The sequence below is a fragment of the Takifugu rubripes genome, chromosome 22 (genome assembly GCF_901000725.2).
Source record: "Takifugu rubripes chromosome 22, fTakRub1.2, whole genome shotgun sequence".
Lineage (NCBI taxonomy): Eukaryota > Metazoa > Chordata > Actinopteri > Tetraodontiformes > Tetraodontidae > Takifugu > Takifugu rubripes.
The window spans coordinates 9,629,488-9,651,190 of NC_042306.1; the positions used below are offsets into that span (position 1 = coordinate 9,629,488).

The 21,703-nt window shown below is 44.9% G+C and overlaps 1 protein-coding gene across 3 annotated transcripts in view; it reads left to right on the forward strand.

Annotated features, from left to right (window-relative positions):
• ephb1 (EPH receptor B1) overlaps positions 1–8,001 on the forward strand; it is a 112,282-nt gene extending 104,281 nt beyond the window's left edge. For 2 of the 3 annotated variants that reach the window (XM_029831093.1, XM_029831094.1), the window contains exons 13-17: positions 998–1,147; positions 2,828–3,021; positions 3,898–4,053; positions 4,790–6,132; positions 7,613–8,001. In XM_029831093.1, the coding sequence (XP_029686953.1) occupies positions 998–1,147; positions 2,828–3,021; positions 3,898–4,053; positions 4,790–4,898 (609 nt within the window). In that variant the 3' untranslated portion in view covers positions 4,899–6,132; positions 7,613–8,001. Of the gene's footprint in view, positions 1–997; positions 1,148–2,827; positions 3,022–3,459; positions 3,544–3,897; positions 4,054–4,789; positions 6,133–7,612 lie in introns of those variants that run through there. The other variant, XM_029831095.1, reaches the window with a different exon arrangement.
• The last annotated feature ends 13,702 nt before the right edge of the window (positions 8,002–21,703 follow it).

The window sequence follows — 21,703 nt, forward strand, 5'->3', positions numbered from 1 at the left end:
CAATGGGTCTGACGTCACAGTAAAGAAGATATTTTCCACTGACTGCGTGTCAATGCAAACAAAATAAGGACGTTGTGCTCGCAGTTTGCGTGACGATTTAACTGCACGGATCTTCTGGCTTCCAGAAAAAGGAAAGGGCAAAAAGATGAAGTCAGAGTCTGAGTTGAGGAGTGAGAGCGATCTGCTTACGAACAAGCCTCTGATGCTAGCCGCTCACAGACATCGCTGGGGCTTCAAAAGACTCCTTTTATCCATTGATCCCATTTTCTCTGGGTCTTCATCTTCTCTGTCACGCGCAAACACACTAATAGTTTATGCCTAATTGCTTCGATGTCCGTCGTCTTGGTTTGCGTCCATTTGGGGTCGGATATTAAAGATCGCCACCCGAACATCCCCTCGGGCTTAGCTTTTTTGCATTTAAACGCAGTTCCTAACTCACCTCATTGATATGTAAGACAGATCCTCCACGCATTAGCGTCTTCACGTGCTCGCAGCTGTGTCTCTGTGTGGCCGCGTTTGGAATCTGGAACAAACAGCTGTCAATTTGCACCGCATGCCTGAGGCCCAGCTAGCCCAATTACAGGTAGACATGTTCACCTACAAGCACAAGCCTCGACTCCATCTTACTTTATTCAAACAAAGCCGAGGGGAAGGGAGACGGTAAATGTGATATTGGTGGACGTGTGAAGGGCAGACGGTGTTGGGAGGTACCGCTGTGACACGGGCAGCGTCGGACGAACGTGCCCCCCTGCTGGATTGATACACTTGGTGGAACAGAGGGTCATCGTGTCTGACAGACAGAAAAAGACTCGAGATTTTGCAAAACAGAGATGTGAATAAAGCCCGTTCCCATCGTTTAAACCGGTCGCCATTAGATTTATTTGGAAAATGACAGCAGAGAGGGATGAATCGGGGATGGTCACATTAAACTGAACTAAACACGACACCTGGACACGTATTTCTTTTTGACTCATTTGTCTTTTTCTGCCTCCCTCAGGGTGGGAAGATTCCAGTGAGGTGGACGGCGCCTGAGGCCATCGCTTACAGGAAGTTCACCTCGGCCAGCGATGTGTGGAGCTACGGCATTGTCATGTGGGAAGTGATGTCGTTTGGAGAACGGCCTTACTGGGACATGTCCAACCAGGACGTAAGTGTATATGAAAACCATCGAGTGTGTAGGTGTTGGTTCGCTGCCCAGTTATGCAGTGGTCAGCAACCCTCTGGGTATAATTCCCTCTCAGTGTCTTTTTATGTTGAGTTTGCATGTTTTTCCTTCACGTCTTGGGATTCCCTTGTCTAAAAATAAGAACATAAGGTTGTCCAGAGACTCTTATTAGGTGTGAATGACGGGTGTGTGTGTCCTGTGATGGACTAGTGGCCTGTCTCGTGTGTTTTCCTGCTGGGAAAGACTCCGGGGCCCCCATGACCCTGACTGGGAATAAGGATCAGATAACAAAAGTGTGACTGATGGGTAGATCAGGGTGCTTTTACCCCCGAGATGAACTTTTTTTCCACTTATTCGAGCAGGATTTTTTTGGGCTGTATAAGGAAGATCGAAACGGGAACCTTTTCATCTGGCATGTCATTAAAAAGGCAATGTTTTGATCTCCGCTGCAGTCGGGTGGCCATTTCTGCCAGACACCGTTAACCTGTCTTTTCACCCCGTAGATAGGCAATCTGGACTCACCTATCCCATAAGAGGTGACGCTGTAATAAATCATATTTTTATCAGTTTTCATCTCACACCATCATTACTAAAGATGTCCTTGACTCTGACTTTGAAAGCAGACTTATAATGGAAACAGACTCGCACGTCCCCTTTTTCCTTCCTGGCTGGCTTTTGAGAGCAGGGAATGATTGCCGAGAGCTGCGCTTTGTTCCCCGTGTCCGATTGGACGAGGTCCACGGATTCGAGCGCAATCACACAAGCAGCAACACAGGCACAGACAACCTTTGGATGTCATCCCACACCGTGAGGTCTCTCTCCCCGAGCTCTTTTTCTTTGTGGACCAACTAGCCAACCATCGGGCCTCTGTGGACCGCTCTCCATGAGGACCGTCCAACCCAGCAGATGTTGCCTCAGCGGGCCAGCAGCAAACACTCCCTGGTGGGACAAATGCGCAGAAGAGCACTGGCACCGCTCGACGCGTCTGGCTGTTCAGTCCACAAACACACAAGCGCCCCTCCATATGCACTGCTTCTCAATTTTTTGCTGAGTTTCAGCTCTCCATACGTGGAAGGAGTCCAAGTACGAACTTTCCAGTAATAGCATCGTTCGCGGCTTGTATAGAATCCTTATCTCACAAGGTTGTGGAAGATTACATACATCCTGGGAGAAGTAAGATGTTGCGATACTGTGCAGGTGAAATCATTGTAGGGCGGGTAATCTTCAGTCTCGATTGTTATTACAACATCGTACTTTCTGTCCAAACTTCTGTCTAGTCTGTGTAACAAGTCCGAAATGTCAAAGCTCCTCTCTAAGCACCGCTGGCAGGGTTTGTGTAGCCATATGTCAAGTGGCTGTACATCACACCGCTGATTATATGAGATCCATCCATCCCCCGGCGGATTCTCTCTGCAGTCCGTCTGCTTCCCTCGCCCTGTCCTCGGTGAGTGACATGTGGCCGGATAAAATCGACACGTCGGGCGCGAGAGCCTGAATGCTAACGTCTTTTGAGTGACTTTGCGCGTGTTTTTTCTCCCCGACACTGAGCTGGATGGACGAGACAAGAGTGTCAGCCGTTTAAGGATCGGTGGTTAATGAGATCATCAACCACACTTCTTCGTCCCACTTATAAAAAAGGTGCTTCCTCTACTTCATTTCTAGGTGATAAACGCAATCGAGCAGGACTACCGTCTGCCTCCACCCATGGATTGCCCAAGTACTCTACACCAGTTAATGCTGGATTGCTGGCAGAAGGACCGCAATGTGCGACCCCGCTTTGCCGACATCGTTAGCACCCTGGACAAGATGATCCGGAACCCTACCAGCCTCAAAGCCGTAGCCAACATCCCATCAGTGTGAGTAAATTCACCAATGAGTACATGAACATACACATTCCAACGTTTATACACAGAATCCTAATGTGCATTCTTACTTTATCCTCAATAAATAAACATGAATTTATTACAGTTGATTGCATCAAACCTGAACTTTCTACCCCGGGTGTGTTTCCCCTGCGTATGACTTTCCCATTCACCCTTTGCAAACATCTAATTTACATATATATTCATAATATTTGCACACTACACTTTTGATTAGAGGCAACATTGGCCATCATTATCTTTGAACCTTGGCGGGTCGCCAGCATTGCACACCTCCGTTTAGGATCCCCCCTCCCCCTCCCCCCATCCCGCTGACCCTCAAAGATCCTCTCAAGTGCGGCCAAATTCAGAGAGGACGGATGGCGAAACGGGAGGTTCGGATTCGTCCGGTGATTTTTTCGATTCCAATTTCAGAGCTTTGGCTCAGTAGCTGGGGCTCGTTTGTCCTGAAGGCCACTGGGTTTGGCTGAGTGCTCTGACTTGCTGCCATCCAGAAAGGTGAACTTGTTTTTTATTTTTTTTTGGGGGGGGGAGTTGGTTGTGCAGCCCGACAAACATTTTCTGCAAGGTCTTTCCTGACGTCAGTTTCTCTAATTAGAAAGCGTGCTTTACTAGCATAGCCACAGCCCTTTAAAAGCTGGTATTCATACCACGTAAACACACGCACCTTCAAATCTTTTCCTAAATTCTCTCCTTCTCCACTTCGCAGCGTTTCACACACCCACGCCAACACGTAGCTTCCTTCTCCCCTGCTGCTTCAGTGTTCCTTGCTTAACATTGCATCAAATCCCACCCCCCTTCCCCCAACACACACATACAGCTCCTGACCCTCCGCTCCGCTCCCCCCTCCAGGCCTTCGCAGCCACTGTTGGACAGATCCATACCTGACTTCAACACCTTCAGCTCTGTCGAGGACTGGCTCGGCGCCATCAAGATGAGCCAGTACCGAGACAACTTCCTCAACTCAGGCTTCACCTCCCTGCAGCTGGTGGCTCAGATGACCTCAGAGTGAGTTCTCCTGCTTGTCAGAAATAAAAGGCGCCGAAACCATGCAGCACTTGATGGGTACTTGCGTGCTATATAAAGTGACTTAATATCAGGTGTAGGTATTTTTAGCCCAAGTGGCCCCAATGAATCAAGTCAAATCTAAACTCGTGTGTGTGCCCCTCGAAAATCTCCCCCGTTCTTTATATACTTTTTCTCCCCCTATCGCTGCTCTTCAAGCACAAAAACATATGTAGTATAATTTAAAACTGCTGTGTAAATGTTTGAAAATGCTCTCTTTTTCCCTCCACTGCTATTGCTAATCTGGAACCGTTAAGCACACAGGCCATGACAGCACTTGTAGCACGAGTAGTCACACATATTGCACTTCATTTATTTTCGTTTACAATGCTGCTCGGTGTACGAATTTATGGGAAAATATCAAATAACTTTTTATTAAAAATGTATGCTCGGGGCTAGGTGGCATTAATGCAGTCTCTTTGCAAGGCGAAGCAGCGTGCGCAATAAGTCTTCTCTCAAGTGAGAGAAATTAATTTCATGAATTTTTGTGTTCTGCGGACCACTGACAGTACTCCAGTCTGAAATTGGGCTTTCATGTGATGTTAGCTACGAAATTATGACATGATGGATGTTTGCCCGGGTGTAACGGCTCCCAACCAAAACGATCCGTTCCATTACTACGACGGAAAGCTTTTGTTTCCAAAATATCTAATCCTAATTCAATTCCGCCCTCTCCCAGAGACTTGCTGAGAATAGGAGTGACCCTCGCAGGCCACCAGAAGAAGATCCTAAGCAACATCCAGTCCATGAGGGTGCAGATGAGCCAGTCGCCCACGACCATGGCATGACTGCAGGGGGCGCTGTGCCACGGAACGGGCAGCATTCGCAGGACCATCAACAACAACGGGAGCCTTCGAATGACCCCTGATTCGACGGAACGCGCCAGAATCGAGACTATCGTCTTAATCTGATCCACTGACATGACACCAGGAGACCAGGGTCTACACCACCGCGTAGCTATCAGCTTTCACACCTCATGCCATCCCACACCAGGAGTCCAGGGTCCAGGACTTTGATACTGTTTCAGACGAAAATCTCACCGCCGCCGTCGGCCTGCTTCAATCTCTTTTGAGCCAAAGCGGCAGGCGGCAATACAGGGAATCTCCCGCCATCCACTGTACCTACGTATTACCTGAGCTAGAAACTTCAAACGAAGGTGTGAAAACAACTTTTAGAAAACAACGTGTGACCTGTGATTTTACCGTCGTCATTGTGTTCGCTGAAGATGCCTTGACCCGGCCAGAAATAAGTCTCATGAGGAGAGAGAGAAAAAAAAAAAGCAGCTTACCAGTAGGAGTACCCAAGAGCGTGAACCATACAGGGATGTACAGAAGAGCACCATCTTTACCTTTTACGTCACATGTCACGGTTGTTCTTTTAGAGCGAGTTGCACCGGGACAGGTCAAACTTCAGAGCTAGTTCTATTTTTGTCTGTAAACATTCAGTGTGCGCGTTTGTCCGATCACCACTGCGAGATTCCGCCCTCCAGTATTTGAACTTTGCCGCTACCTGTGGAACCTCGGGTGCAAGGCCTTGCCAAAGGACGTGGTACCCAGCCCCACTCAGATTCAGAGAATTGAAATATGTTTATCTCTTGCTAACTATGATTATATCTCTACTAAACCTTCATATTGAAGGTGATCATGTATGATGTATGTACAGCGCTCTCTGCTTGCATTTTTGGCAACGACCTGTTTGTCGAACTAATTGTGATGGACACAAAATGTAGATTTGCGTTGTGCCCCGGTTAGCTTTGGACAGCAGTCCGAGACCTTCTGGACAAAGAGCCCATATTGTTAAATAAGTAGGAGTTAATGATGAAATACTAATGTTTAATGTGGGTGTACACATGCTGTCATTGCTGGTGAGCACTTAACTTGTACAGACATGTTTGTTTTTTTTACTTTATTTTTTGTTTGCGTGTTGTTTTTTTTTATCATTATTTTGTTTTTGTTTGCCGGGAGTCATCAGCGCCATCCAGAAGGGAGAGAAAGCCCGCGCCTCGGCTGGCTCACATGCGCGGTAAGAACCAGCGCATTTCACCCACCCAGAAAGGATGAACGTCCAAGGACACGCTTGCAGTATACAATATCGGTTTCATTTTAATACAGGAAAATCCTTTTTTTTTCACAAGGTCACATTTGAAAACGTGCGCACGAGCTAACATTAATTTGCATTAATCTATCTGCATCTGTGAGAAAACTGCAAGAGACTTTTTTTTGTATAAGATTTCACACATTCTAACATTTATTTCTATTTATTAGGATTGTAAGTGTTTTGAGCGTTGCTGTGGAAACGGCCCAACGTTGGTTGTGATTGTTTTCTTCTGTCTGGTCACCCCATATTTACTACTGCGGCCTTTAAAACTAAACGCTAGCAGAATTCAACTTTCCGGTGGTGCTGTTCCCCCGACGGACTCTCTTAGTTCACAGTCAATTAGCGCGAGCTATTGTTGTAGCGGTTCGGTGCGGTAGATGTGACCCCGCTCAGATCCCTTTTGGCTGTCTTTGAGGAGACATGAGTGACGACGGCTTTAAGCACCTCGCGTCCAAAATTAGAAATTGATGGCAGGCCCATTAGCAGATTATTAAGTGGACTCACCCCTTCAGCTCATCCTCTGTCTCACTTTTCCTTGCCCCTCCTCCGCCCCCCTCCCAACTGGAAGGCCTCCAGCTCGTTTATCGCTGGTGAAACCAGGCTGTTTTGGGCAGGGACTGGCGGGGGGACATGCCGGTCCAGACCGCAGCCAGACCGAGAGATGGTTGGCTCCCTGCTCCAGTTGACCCAAACAGAGGTGCCCACCTGCTGGTTCCCCCACCAGACAGGCATCTGTTCAGCCACGAGGGGGGTGGAGGGGGTGTGTGGAAAAAAACACATTTGAAAATGAGGCCTGCAGTTTAAAGAAAGACAAAAGACATATTACAGGAGGACGCCGAGGTATAGTCACATAGGAAGAGCTGCTTATAGGATGGACAGAAAGTTAGCGCAGGGAAATGAATCAGGCGCCATCAACTCGCGTGCGGCGGGTTTGCATCACGGACAGAATCAATTTTCTTTTCAATTCTTCAGGTCATTGATTTACCAAGTATTCCTGAATATAATCCTTTTCACTGAAGCCAGTGATTCAATTTAAATGCATTAGTCGTCCATTCAGCTCGCTTGCATGTATTTGCTTTTCAAACCGAGAGCCTGTGAATGAGATAATGGAAAATATCCATTATGCTACAGTGTACATTTTTTATTCCATTTACGCTGTTTGTCTTCCCAAATATCTGACTGTAATGACACTGTCTAATGACGAATGGAGAATCATCTCACCGCTCTCGTATGGGAGCCTTTTAAAGCACTCCAGAACTCCAGAACCGAGCTCATGAAATGTTTCACGGTGCCGTAACTGTCGAGCGAAGTGACCAACGGTCCTCGGGACCGGCGCGCACGGATGTCGGAAGCCTTGTTCACCCGGCGATGGCCTGACTCGCTTCTGTTTCTCCTTTTTTTTCAGGCACGGGCTCCTGTGCACGTTTAGCATTCACACGGTTCTTAATGTGGCGTCAGGCACGGCCAGGAGGAGGGACGATGAGGTGAAACGGGACCTTTGCAGCCTTCCAACCAATGAGTGCACGTCATACTTCGTTGGTGTGTGTGAATGTGGGTGTGTGTGTGAGAGAGAGAGAGAAGGTGTGTTTGTCAACACAGTTGTGCGTAGAGACATTTCCATGCACACAGGTACGTCGCTGAGCAGTGTAATTACTCCCGCCTGTTTTCTTTCAGTTCTGTATAGCTATCACTTGTAAATTGTGATGTACGTGTCAAGAGTTTGTAAACTGTAACTTTCTGAGAACTATTGTACTAAAATGCACTCAATAAACGCCTTGGGAAAGTCGGTCACTTCACGGTCTGCGATTCAGTGGACGCTAATTCCGTTTCCATTAAAGATGCATCAGGAAAAAGGGCGAAGCTAGTTGTGATATCTCGTGTATTTTCAGAACAGCTAATGGAATAATCAGCGTCTTTATTCACAAGCTGGCTAGCTGGGTGTTATAAACCATCAGCCGCTAATAAACCCTGACTTAAAGTACCCCAAAAAAGTGCCAAGAAAGGCATCCACAGCAACACTGTCGACGTTCTGACACCCTGGCCGACTCTACCCCTCCCTCTAGACTCCTACAAACAGGAAAATAAACAAGCAAGAGTTTCACAGATTCGATGTTCGCAGCTCAGTGAAAGCTATGTTTCACCGTAATGACGTAGTTAATGAGGTGACTCGGCGATAGAAGGATGAGTCTGAGCGTAGCGTCGGTCTAAATCATTAAAACAGTAATATCCAGCCTCACATCAGTTGATAAGACAATATTTTCCCCCACGAAGAAAAAGCCTCAGTGGTCGGATCCTCCATATTCGAATATGTGCACCGATGTGAACTAAGGAAGTGATCAAGCATTGGGCTTTTGCCTACAAACTGATTTGTGCAGAGGCCATTATTCGATGTACATTCCCACCATTTCCACCAACTATCACTTTAAATTTACCAATCTTCTTTGTTTTCTTTCCTTCTTTCTTTTGTTTCTTTGTTTAGCTTAGCTGACAAACTGAGCTACTAAGAATCCTTCCAGACCCTCTGGTGACTACAACGAAACTTGAACGCCCAGTCATGAATTCCTTCTGTACTCTCAAAGTGTCGCAGCCAGGGTTTTTGCACGTGTAAGTCCGCCACCACCCGGGCTCTGTCTGAAACTTTGGCAGCGATCCCGATCCATCGATGCGATCTAAGAGAAGGCCGTCCCTTTAGAGCGCCTCAGACGGCCAAAGAGATGTAATGGCCATCAGGACTGGTTCTCGCTCTCACACGATTTTCCCAATTAGACCCGTTTATCACTTCAATCAGAGCCGTTTGAGAGGCAGAAGACTCCAGCCTTCATTCCCAAATCTATCAGATGTAAAAGCCAACGTGTTTGTGAGAGGAGCCGAATCAGACAGACCCATCCGGGCTGATGAAATTCCAAAGAGATGGTGACGCGACGGATCAGAACAGAGCGCGCTCTCTTTAAAGTATCCCTCATCCGTAACAGGGTGTTTATCGCTGACGGGAAAGTCGGCTCACTTTATTTCACATTTGAAGTCACAGGAAGTTTGAAAAGTGACTTCTCAGCAGCAAATCTTCACCTTAATCAATATTCCCTGTGCAATCACCTGCGAGAAAAGGGATTGGTGCGCAGCAGGGAACTCCAGCAGAGAGCCGGGGAGATTCGGAGGAGGAGTGGGGGGGATAGCAATCCATCCAGCAGTACAGATCAGAGTGTGGGTGTGGAAAACTTGCATTGAATACCAAGTGAAAGACAGGAGAGGAGAGCAGTGAACTTGGGTCACGGGACAAAGATGGAGGCGCAGAAACGGCACTGGATCAGTGAGCCCTCAACATTTCCTTACCTCCTCTCCTCATAATTTGATTGTGGATTTCCAACTTTGGATGTTAAACTGTATTCCCGCCAAGCACGACCAACCAAAGTAATAAATGCTGACTGCCACGGCCATGAGAGCGAGGGAAAAAAAGTGTGTGTGTGAGTGTGTAGTCATTGTGGAGAATTTGTGGCGCTGTGTCACTGTTGTAAAGTCTTGAGGAAACACAATAAAGCAGATGAATTGCAAGGACAAATGCACTCGGACAGAGTTTATGTTCTGTATTTGTCGCAGTCCCGGTCCTCAGTAATCTGCTTTCCCCAGATCCTTCTGACACGTTCCCATTCCGGGAGGCTGCCGGAGAACGGGAAAGCAAAGCGAACTGGTTTGCTGAACTTGAAATAATTGATTTCAATCAAGAGAAACTAATAAATGACAGAAAAGACTCTTTTAGACTGTCAGTGATTGACGCAGCGGGAAAGATTGAAGGGCTCTTGGCACGGCTTTTTTTTTTTTTTTCAAAATACTGTCTGGAGGACATTTCTTGTATCAGAAAATTCAAATGGGCCTTGATGGTAAAGATGTTGCCCACATCTGGTAGAAGTCTTGAAAATACTGTACGGGAGCGGGGGTAGTTCGCAAGTTACAGTTTGAGAACGTATCTCCTACGATTTGCTCTACAGAGCTCACATTAATGTCCAAAACACAAACTTAATTACTTTATCTGGTGCCTGTGATGAGAATATCTCAAAGCGCTAGGTAGGCTGATAATTTTCTCTTTCAAGCTTTAAAACCCAACAGTACTAAACTGCAAACTGCTTTTTTTTGGTACGTGTCTGATTCTTCTTTGTCCCTAAATACAAAAATAATGCTTTGATTTGATAAGTCGTTGGCGCAAGATTAAACTTGCAAGATACACAAGATTAGCTCGCCTTTTTTTCCCCCTTCCTCTTTTTGTGAACAGAGAAAGAAATGCAGCACCTGGGTCAAATGAGATTTTATGTCTCGGAGGAGTTCATCAAATTTAATTACGGTACATATAATTACCAAAAGCAATCTTCTGTGTGGTAGGAATAATCATTTCAGAGGGATGTCGGCACCTGCAGGGGTAAAGCGTAATTTAGCTGTGGTCTGGAGTGACAGGAGGAAGTTGGCGGGAGAGAAACAGGTGATTAGTCCTGTGGGGAAACAACAGCGAACAGTGAACATGCTAACAGGCTGCTGTCGGGAAATGACTGAAAATGTAAACAGTTTTGTACTGTGGAGAGGAGAAAACCAGTTGGTTTTGGTTGAACGGGCAAACGCGATGCTCCCACGGAAGATAAGGCAAACAAGTGCTCATAAACAAACGTTTGTCCGAGGACCAGCGAAGACGGACCCCCTGCAGAGCCTGTGCAGAGTCAACGGTGGGAGCCGGAGCACCGTGTGGGTTCCTTCAGCGCACAGCTCTTTCAGAGGGTGAGAAGGGGTAGAAGGTTATGAGGAGTGACATCATCTCTTATCTCCACTCACATGCACACACACAGCACCTCGCAAGCCTCCCAAAAACCCCCCGCAGAGTCTAATCCCAAGCAGAGCCCCTCGGAGCTCCGCCCGCCTTCGATTGCTGCGGGGGGGGGGGAAATCAATGAAATATTTTTCCCACCAAAATGAAGAGGAACGATGGATGTCAAGGTCTTCCTAATTAGAGAGTTCACACAAAAGGGCTCCATAGGCTTCGTGGCTCACAGAACAGAGGGAGAGATCGGGGAAATAATAGATAGTGACTGATGAAGGGCATCCGCTTCCCCAGTCATCCTCTTCAATATCATCTTAATAACCCGTAACCTTCACCGCCAAAGTCTCTCCCTGTTTGTGTCTATAGCATGCTAAGCTTTACTTCTTTTTCTTTAGGATACGCTGATGTCTAAGAGACGCGTGACGTCCCTATTTCACATTCAGCCCTTGACGTGGAAGAGGAACACTGCCATATTATTTTATTATTGAAATGCCTTCTGGTCCTGTGGGGAAATGTAACATTGCCCTTCGCTTGACGCCCACCCAGCAACACAGTGGATAACAGACAACGCTGACCTCTCTCTAATGAGGGCATCAGGAGGAAGGTGGGTAAATAACTCACTGGTTTTGCTTTTCTTTAAAAAGGATGTGTGTGCTTTTCCAGTACTGATAAGCTCCCTTCTGTATCATATTAGCGGAAAGTGTACGCCTGTTTTGATAGTCAACAGTGTGAGATCCACAGAGGACACGTCCAGGTCAAGTTAGTTAATGATCGTCCATCTGGGTGGATGGAATCTCTTACTTAACATGTAATGAACCAATCAAAATGCCATCTCCCGTTCCCTTTAAAGGTCAATCGCACGGTAACCATGTTGGACAGCGTTTATGTGTTTGAAAATGAGGTTTTTCAGAAGCGGAAACGAGCCTGATTTTGTCTGAAATCAGGCTGTGCGATTATATTGGTTATTGGAACTCTTTTGAAATATGTTGCGTATCAAGGAAGGTGGTGAAGCACAGCTAGAGGTTAGAGACTCACTTCATAGCCTGTTTTAGTGGAATTAGCATGTTCTTTTTGTTGGCTAATGGTCTTATCATGTTCTTAAAATGTTTTCATATTAGCAGGGCTTAGAATGAAGTAACACCCAGATAGCGAGAATGAATGTTGATCTACTCCTGCTTGTATACAGATTAGAAGTGCACAACATCCTCATGTGCAAATAGAACAACATGTGAAAAGGTAAAAATAGAAGCTTTAACAGAAGAAGATTGCGGAATGTGACAAAAATATGTACAACTTTGCAATATTGTCATGCCAGTTCACTATTGGGTTGCGAACTTCCTAGCTAGCACGCCATTTATCAAAGTTGTGTTCTGAAAGGTCAGAGGTCATCCAGAAATAGTCCAAGGGTAACAGCCCGAATGAGTGCCAGTTTGAAAGTTTGGTCAAATATAGAGCTACGTGCCTTAAATACTCTCACGAAGTCCTACAATTAATGTAAACACTTGTTTTCTTTCTACCCTGCCATGAGGCAGACTCAGGCACAGTAGGAAAATATTGGTTAATGGCCGCCTTTACTGTTCTTAATAATCACCTGGCACAGCCAGTATAATCTATGCTGCCTTGCTCAAGAGAGATACTGTACACGGCACAGTCATAAGAAACGAATCAATCCACAGGTTTAATGCTCAGCAAATATAAAACGGCATCCAACAACTACAACGTTTGGTTCAAAAGCCAAATAGCTGATAATGAATAAAACATAATATTGCTCGAATAAATATATGTGAAGGTGTCTGGAAGGAGAACGGGTAAAGGGCAACCTTCTTTCCAAGCTTGGTTAGCTCAGCTCTGACACCTCTTCTCAGGGTGACTGCCTCCAGCACAGGGATGTTGGGTCCCGTCAGGTCGGATGGCTCTTCCAGAGATGCATTCGGTAGAAATTGCCTCAAGGTCTGTTGCACGCAATCCAAGCAGCACAGCAGTCGGATGACACTCAGGGAAAAGTCCACTTATTCCAGGGAAAAGGAGGAACTCTCCAATAAGAGTTAGTTAGTATCTTGTGGAGGTGATCATGCTGCAGGTTGCATCATATGGAGAGTTTAAATAATACTCTAGATGCTTTATAAACAATGGTCTTCTTTGAGCCTCTTTTTGGGTGCTGGAGTTCCCGCATATTAAATCTGCACTGTTCCAGGGTCAGATTGTGGCTCTTCGGAGGGTACAGGTGTGTGTCAGGTACAGACCAGACTAATTGACTTTCATCATTCATATCATCTTTGTTTTGTTTATTATCCGAGCTTATTTACATTTTCAGAGCTTTAGCGGAGGACGTCCCTGATGTTGTCCAACAGTTGACAAGTACCGCACCCTTTTGCCCCAACTGGGCTTAGACTGACGCCGGCGTCACAAGTGTTTGTTGCACCTTGATGTTGGAGAAACCCAGAGGAAAAAGGACAAGAGTGTAGGAGGCGTGATAGCGCTTTGAAATCTTCAAACCATTTCAAAAATCGAGTCTGCGTTCCACATTCCGCACGAGGCCTGCTCCATGATGCTGCTCTATTCCCCCCGCACCCGCATGTGAGGCACAATCCAAAGTGATGAAAGCTGAAAAGGAATGCCAAATGATAACTAAGTCCCCCCGGACTCCTCCATACCATGGCGAACGACGCCTCGCTTTCTACTGTCAGCTCCACTTACCGTCTCCGGCGGCGCCCAACACCATCACCGTCCTCACTAGGCTCAACCATACAGTTGCTGTCAGCTGCTGAGGGCCTCCAGGCTGATCTCTCACTTTCTTTAACGCCTGGCGCCATAAAGAGCCATCCGCCATCCTCTTCCTTTCCACTCACACTGTCTTTCTATGGCGCTGTTGAGGTGAAGCTCGCGCACAAGCTGAAAAGACCCAATAAGATAGTTGATAATGAGCCTCTGTTTGATGAGTTACAGTGTTAAAAGTGCTTCATCACATAAAGGACATCCAGAGAGCTTTAGCGGCCAAGCTTGTTTTTGATGAAATTTAATTCGAATGCATGACATCATCAGTTTTTAATAAACAACGCAATCTCTTACCATATCGTGCTGTCCTCAGGGAGGTAAGGTCTGCCTGCAGCTGTGCTAAGCCCGTGTGTTTACGCTGACTCATGACCTCTGACCTTGAGTCATTACTTACACCTGTCAGTCAGGAAGGGCCTGGCCTTCAGAGGGGGATTTGTGACAGCTGAAGAGCGAATGAGACGTGCCCGACACCGTAAATCCCACTCTCTGTTACCCTCATGTGGTCTCAATAATCAGGACTCAAGGGTTGACCCTTGACTCTCATTTCACTGGGGAGATGCAACCCTAGAAAGGGCAGCGATGCAGAAATGAAACATTGCAGAGGTTTCCACACTTGCTTGCACCATGCTTTGATAAAAAGTGTGGAATAGTCACTCAGACATCTTTGTCTGTTTATCCAGCAGCGAGGACAAGGTGAGACTTCACGCTGCCTCCAGGTTTCAGATACATATTTTGTCAAAGGCTGCATTGTTCAGATTAGCTGCGACTTGAACTCAATGACAGTGAATGCCGTTCACTCGCATTCTTTTACGAAATAATTCCCTCCAGATGGAGAGGTGGGTGGTGACCAACTTGACAGCTTTCACATGCTGGATATCGACCTCATCTCTGCTTTGTTCTGCAAACCTGAAGAAGATAAGAAGTTTGTATATCTGTGCGCTCCATTCTGTCGTTCCGTGGTCATTAGCATGTGTGTTAGCTCCACTGTCATCACTTGTCAAAGTAAGGAGTTGTCTGCTACAATAAAGCCTTAATTCAGCCACATGGTGTTAATAGTAAGAGTAAAAATCTGCCTTTCTTCCTGATTATTTTTCTTCTCTTTGATGTATGGACACTCTAAGTTCTCACGACCGTATGTTGAAATGATTGTTGTGGCTGCTGGTGTTCTTGCTGTTGGATTGTTGGATTCGTTTTAATCTTGCTGAGTGTTGGACATCAAACAGGCTGTCAACCACTACCTCTTACTGGTTCGTGTTGAGGATAAGAGAAGTGCCATTTTCTTTTAAGTAATGACATTTCTGTCGTTACTCTGCCTGTGACGACACACAGTCAAAAACGTGTAAAACACACACACACACCTTCATCCATCTGGGCTTTTATTCCGACTTTCCCCTTTATTTCTTTGTTTGTTGATTTATTTATTTTGCAGCCTAACCTAAACCTAAGCCAAGACTGTGGGACAAAGATGCAACCAGAACAAACACACACACACACACACACACACACGCTGCCAAAGTGATATTGCCTCAGAAATGCATATGAATTAATGATTTATCTACATATACACTTCACTTAGTAGCTTTAGATTCGCTGCAGCCTTCGTGGCCCCTCTGGTAAAGCAACAATCTGAGTGCTGCCGCTGCAGGACCTTCCTTCAAGTCATGTCAGTCACTTGAAATGGAAGACGTGAAGACGGTGGGAAAGGTTGCACATACTGAATCTGTCAGGGGAAAATGTCTACTTTGTTGACCTTGTAGGTAAGAATGGATGTATGGGTGGGCGGGTGGCAGGTCTTCAGCATGGCTGTCAGAAAAACATACTGTTGTTGCGGGGGGCCTGTGCAGAAGGTTGTTGTAATGAAATAATATAATATAATAACAGATACACTTGTATCTATTGTTAAAATCACAGTCTGCTGTGAAGTACCCGGTGGTACCTTTGATACTCGCGGAGCTTCTGTCAGTCCACATATGTCTCGCTGCAGATTAGATTTAGGTACACGCGCTGTGGGCGTTTTGGAGAAGACTTCTGGAATCAACATCTGTTCCGTGTGTCATATTTTGTTGAGTTTGCTGCTGCTTCAGTTGCACTGGTTGATAACTACTTTGGCCTGCATCGTGTTAACACTGAAGTGGTCGTCTCTGGTTTCTTTTTGTTACCTGTCCGTGATCATTCCATCCCTTTTGATGCAGATCATTTATAAAGTTCTCTGTTGGGAGAAGGGCTGAAATGTTCCTGCGTGCTGCCACATTTCCTGTTTTGTGGAGTATCAATCGAGACGAGTTCTGTTACTAATAATTCTTTAGAGAACCCTTCCTGTCCTTTCTGCCAAGCTTGAAACATAATTATGAGTGGCTAAAAAAAGGGGAAATTAACTGCGATCACTGTTAGCAACAGGAGTAGTGGAAGCAGGCTCTTTTGGACTATAGGTTTTGATAATTCAGGAATCACAGAAAAGGTGCCAAGTTAATGAAACTGTCACAAGATAGCAGATGCATCAAATTAGCTTGTCAGATTTGTTCTGATTTAATGAAGATTTTGATCCCTGAAGCACCCGGCTTTGAAACAAAAGGCTAGGGTTGTCAATTACTCTAATCCAGAGTATGAGGGAAAAATATTAATCTAATCACTGGAGGATTGAAGGGGTGCCTGTTCAGACCTGAAAGGAATAAATTTAAAGTTTGGAATGGGAAGTGTTATTTTGTTACTCCGTGGGCCATTTCAATCCGAGACATCACGTTCTGCTCGAAAGATTTCCCCGGAACCAATCAGCAGCAGCGCTGCATAATCATGCAGGTGGGCCTGACCGACTGGATTTCCGAGAACAAAATAAGACTCTTTAACAGCCTCGGAGGAAAGGCGGAGAAGAGCACGAGGCAAAGAGAGGAGATGAGAGGAGACCACACAGAGGAGATAAACAGAACTGGAAACAAGGGAATCAGGAGGAAAATATTAGAAAAAATGTGGTGAAGAGCGGCGCGTAGGAGATGGCTGAAGAGAAGAAGGAGCAGGAGGAGAGCACAGCTAATGTAATGACCTGTCTAAAGCAGATGGAGAGAATAGTTGAGTAGGGAAGACAATATAATACACCTAAACCTCACTACGAGGGAACACAGTAGAGGGAAAACAAACAGGAAGTGAGAAGAAAATAAATGCAGCAGGCACAGTGGGAGGGAAAGGTGAGGAACAATAGATGATAGCGGAGCAAGGCAAAATCGATCGCGTGTCTGGACGCTCCACAATAGGGAGATGTATGTGGCTGCACAGCCCAGGCAGACGGAGAGAGAGGCCAAAACAAGATGGATGAGAGGAGTAAACAACGTACAGCACGCTTAAGCTTATCATTGTAACATTACAGAGACCATTGGTGAGTCTTCTTTGGATTTGAACCATCGTCTTTCATACTTGCACTTTGTGATATTTGTGCCTGAGTAGGGTCTGAGTACATTCCTGAACCACATAAGGTAATTGAATTCTTTCTAATTGCTGCCATGACAGACAATTAAGGAAACGTTGGAAAATGAAAATGTTCAAAACACCAAAACTGTATTCGTGCTTGTAAACAGGTTTATGTAAATGCGGCCGAGTGATATTTATATTTCACTTTTTTTATGTCGTCACTCTCATCGTGTGTTTGTCGAGCTTGTGGGGGAAAAAATGCTAATCAAAGTTAGCCTTTAGCCTCAGCTGGTTGCCTTCGTGTCTATGTATACATCACAGGCACAGTTTTTTGGAGCTTCTGTCTGAGTGATGCAGGAGCACAGCAGGGGGCTCATACTCACACATCTCTAGGTGTGTTTGTGAATAACAATGTGTTGTTGTTGACTTCTATATCAGTCACATTCTTGAGTATAAAAAAATAGATCTTGTCGTTTAGGTTCACGCTTTCTGGTGTAAACGTTTGGACCGGAGAAGAGACCTCCCGACGGCCTTAATGTCCAGAAGCCCCGGTTAAACCGTGTCCTCGCTTTTTGTGGAATGTCTGTGTCTCGATGGTCAAAAGAGATCATTATCACTCTTATCGCAGTAAACAAGCTTTGTAGACACGGGGCAAAGAAGTCTTAGTTATCTCTTCCAAGAGTGCAGTCACTTAAAAGAGGCCAAGTACAGATGCTGGAGGAGTCGGCCTGGAGTGAGGAACAGATGTTGCTTTTCCATCATATAGATCAGTTATAGATCAGATTGTGCCTTCTGGAGCTGGAGAGCCAAACACAAGTTCCCACACCCTTAGGATTCGGAGCCTTGTTTTTCTTTTAGGTTGAAGTTTGATATCGATCTGAAGCTCGAACCACCATTTTTAACTGATCTGGATGCTCTTTTCAACATTTACATCTGAGTACATGGTGGCCTAAATGGTGCACAATCCTGGGAGGTGCAGATAAGAGTACAATTTATTCCTAATTTGAAGGTTTACTCATTTCTAACCTTTAGTTTGTCCATAGAATTAAAAAATGTGTATCTAAAGATTAGATCTTTGAATTAGATTGAAATTTTAGTTGTCAAACTAAACTTCCTTGGACATCATAATGGCCTAAAGAGCTTCTGTAGATGTTTCAGCACATCTGATATCAGTGTAGTACAGATTAGACTGGACAAAACCGTCATTCTCATCTTTTTGTCTCTACTACCGCCACTAGTAATGACAATAAGACTAATGGGACTGTAAATCTGCATCTGAAAACCAGAACAAAGCATTAATGAGGATTTAAAAACCTTTTCAGGCTGCAAATAAATTAGAATCGCACACCTCTGAATGCACCGGTACACATTTATTTTCATTCAATTGTCAAGTGCTGATGATGACAAGTTCACAGCCCCTCAACCGAATGCAAATTGTGTTGCCATATGCATTTTGTTGCCAGGTGGAGTTCCCAATATGTCATTCAAGCAAGCCGTGCTTCTATTCCAAAGCCTGGGGAAAAAAGATATAATTGAAAAGTCTGAAATGGTTCCATAGTCAGACACTGTTGTTACATCCTGGCTTCAGTGCGTCTCAGCCTGACACGCAACAAAATGCCTATTTTTATTACATCTGGCAGTTACTCAAAGGAGACATGTCTGTTTCTAAATAGCTGGGGTGAAAAGAAAGTCTGGAGATATAATCAGCTACGGGACTTTAAAGCGTCTTTCTTTAGGTAGAATCTTTTTAAATGGTAAAATTAAACCAGTCCAAAGGATATTCTACAGAATTTAAGATCGCTATACATACGCTGTTACATCCTCCCTGAAGTACCAGCATTAAAAAGCTCCCCCGAGGTCATCTCCGCGCACGATAATCCCATCGACTCTCGTGTTAATCTGGTTCTACACGAGGTGACTCAGAGATTCGGCGCTGGAAAAGAGACGACGCTCAGGACGTGTAATTCTTTCTGACAGTCTTGAGGGTTCTCTTAACATAAATACCTGAGCTATAAACATCAGCTGCACCCACCTTTCAACGTCAGGAGAAAATCCCTCTAATATTCGGCGGTCTCTGGCTTGTTTTCACATTTTTGTCTTTAGTTCAGGAAGCAGAACGTTTAAATTGAATTTTTATTTTGATCTGGTCTGGTCCAGTCAAGATTGTCTCCTAGTGCTTTACAGAAATCCAGAATCCGGCCCCGGAATGAGGAACAGTGAAAGGGAAAAAAAATACACTTTTAACAGGAGGAAACCTTGAGCAGGACCAGGCTCATATGTGGGTAGGCTCCTGCTGATGGTCAGCCACTATCTCTAATGTTAAATAATCAGAGAGCTGAAGACAGATGTTACTGAAACACCATCCATGTGTCCAAACCACCATTGAAATGTCTCATAATCGATGATTGAAAAATATTACAGAGGCGGGGATGAATCTGGTGAGGTGTAAATTAAAAAAAACGTCCAGTTTGGGGACTTCTGGGATTATGGTGAACACGCTGCCTTGATGTCTCGTGGATGTATCCTTGATCATTCCCTGTAGAGAGGAGCAACATCTGTAATGACAAAAAAAACGAAGCAAAAAAAAACCCTGCAGCCGGAGGCGGCTATCATCTCCAACTCATCTCCTGGACCACAGCATTGAGCTGCGAGGCAAATCATATTTACGCACAAGCTGTTCGGAGGGGCAGTTTTTAGGGCCAATAAAAATATCCCTGCACAGCGCGGGGAATAACTGTATTAAAAAGGGATTGATTTATAATAGAACCATGTAAATCGAATGGTTGAAGACATCGGAAGGCTGCGGTCGGGTTTGGCTGAGGTGCCTGAGGTGATTGTAGGTGATTGAGAACTTTCATGATTGAAATTGAAAACACTTAGCATATGTATTCAAAAGTAACACAAAATGGCTGCAAATGAGATGCAAAACAGGCCGCGACAATCTGTTCTCATGCTGCCCGACTTCCTCTTTAATTGCCACTGATTCTGAACTCAAACACGGTTGTGAGATCTGAGCCTGAATATTTTAGCAAAACAGTGTTCAACAGGCGCTGTGGACACTTTAGCTGTCGTGCACAAACACACGATACACATGTTAAATGGAGTTTAGTACGGTTTCTCGTTAGCATGCGGCGCACACGGCCGGCTTTCATGAATTCTTCATTTACTCAGAAGTGTAATGAAGTCTTTGGTGTAATTTGGGCTATCAATAATTAGGAACCTCACACAAGAAGAGATCCTAAACCATTAATACTGCATTGAACTCTTCCAGGCTTATTAGCATGTCTCGGTCCTTAATGAGCCGACAGTCTTTAGCATTATCAATATTTTATCCATTATTTTAGGAATGTTTGTGAACAGAAACGGCCTTTAAGCATAAAACAAATGACCCCGAGAAAAAAGAATTCAGAAGTTAAAAAGTGAAATGTTAAAAGATTATCTCCCGAGAAGTTTAGCAACTGTGACATTTCAAGCTTTTTTTTTTCTTTTCTTTTCTGCTTCCCTGACGTAGAAAAGGTTATCCCGACGTGGTACCAGACGCTTTCAATAAATAAACTTCTTCGTAAATTAATTCAATATCTCCTCCACTTTTATTGGATTGAGCTTTGTTCTTTGGAAGACGGGAGGTAAGCTTTCATTTTCCCAGTGAAACTAATCAAAACTTTCTAAGTAATTACACCGGCTGAGGACAGACCAGTCCGGCGAAGTCAGCTGCATTCGCCTCTAATGGGCTGGCCATTCATGAATATGTATCCTTACGCCGGCTGGGAAAAAAAAAAAACTAGACCACCAGATGAAAAAGATGTGTCTCTCTATAATTGCCTGTCAGCAAAGGTATTATGCAAATATCGTGCCCTTCTACTGGCGCCGTTGTTTTGAATGGAAGCCTTTTATTTCCCTCTGTGCCATCAGGCTCTGGCCAGATTAATATAATGACAGAAATCTGTGGCAACTTTTTGAGGCATTTGATGATACTCAGAAATTAAATTACAATCCTCTTGAAAGGAAGAAATATCAAATCAGCTGTTGTAGCTGGACAGAAATAATGGGTCTGGTTGAAATGAAAACCCAACGTGCTTTTGACTAACCAGGACATTTAACTTCACATCAACCAGACTCAGAGAGAAACTTTGTCTTTATAAGTCAAAGATCTGTCAAAGTTTAATGACTGGGAACAATAAAGATGTTATCCTCGACACAATTCCCCAGCGGCTATTGAGCTGTCACCGTACGATCAGGAAGTCATTTCCACGTCTTATTTGAAAGCGTTTCATTATAATAAAAATAATAGTTAAATGTCAATCAATTCCCTGCCATTATTGCCTCATATGTTCTGTCTCTGGAGATTCGCACATGCTGCAGTTTGATTTTCCAGCATCTACATCAACGGGTCTTTTTTTTTTTTTTTTTTGCTCTGCAGACCCAGGGTGGGGGAGGGGCAATGTCAAGTGGAGGAATGAAATATTAAGTGTGTTACCATTTTTGTCATCTTTTTCCCAGTATAGGGCTTGTTTTGGAGGCATC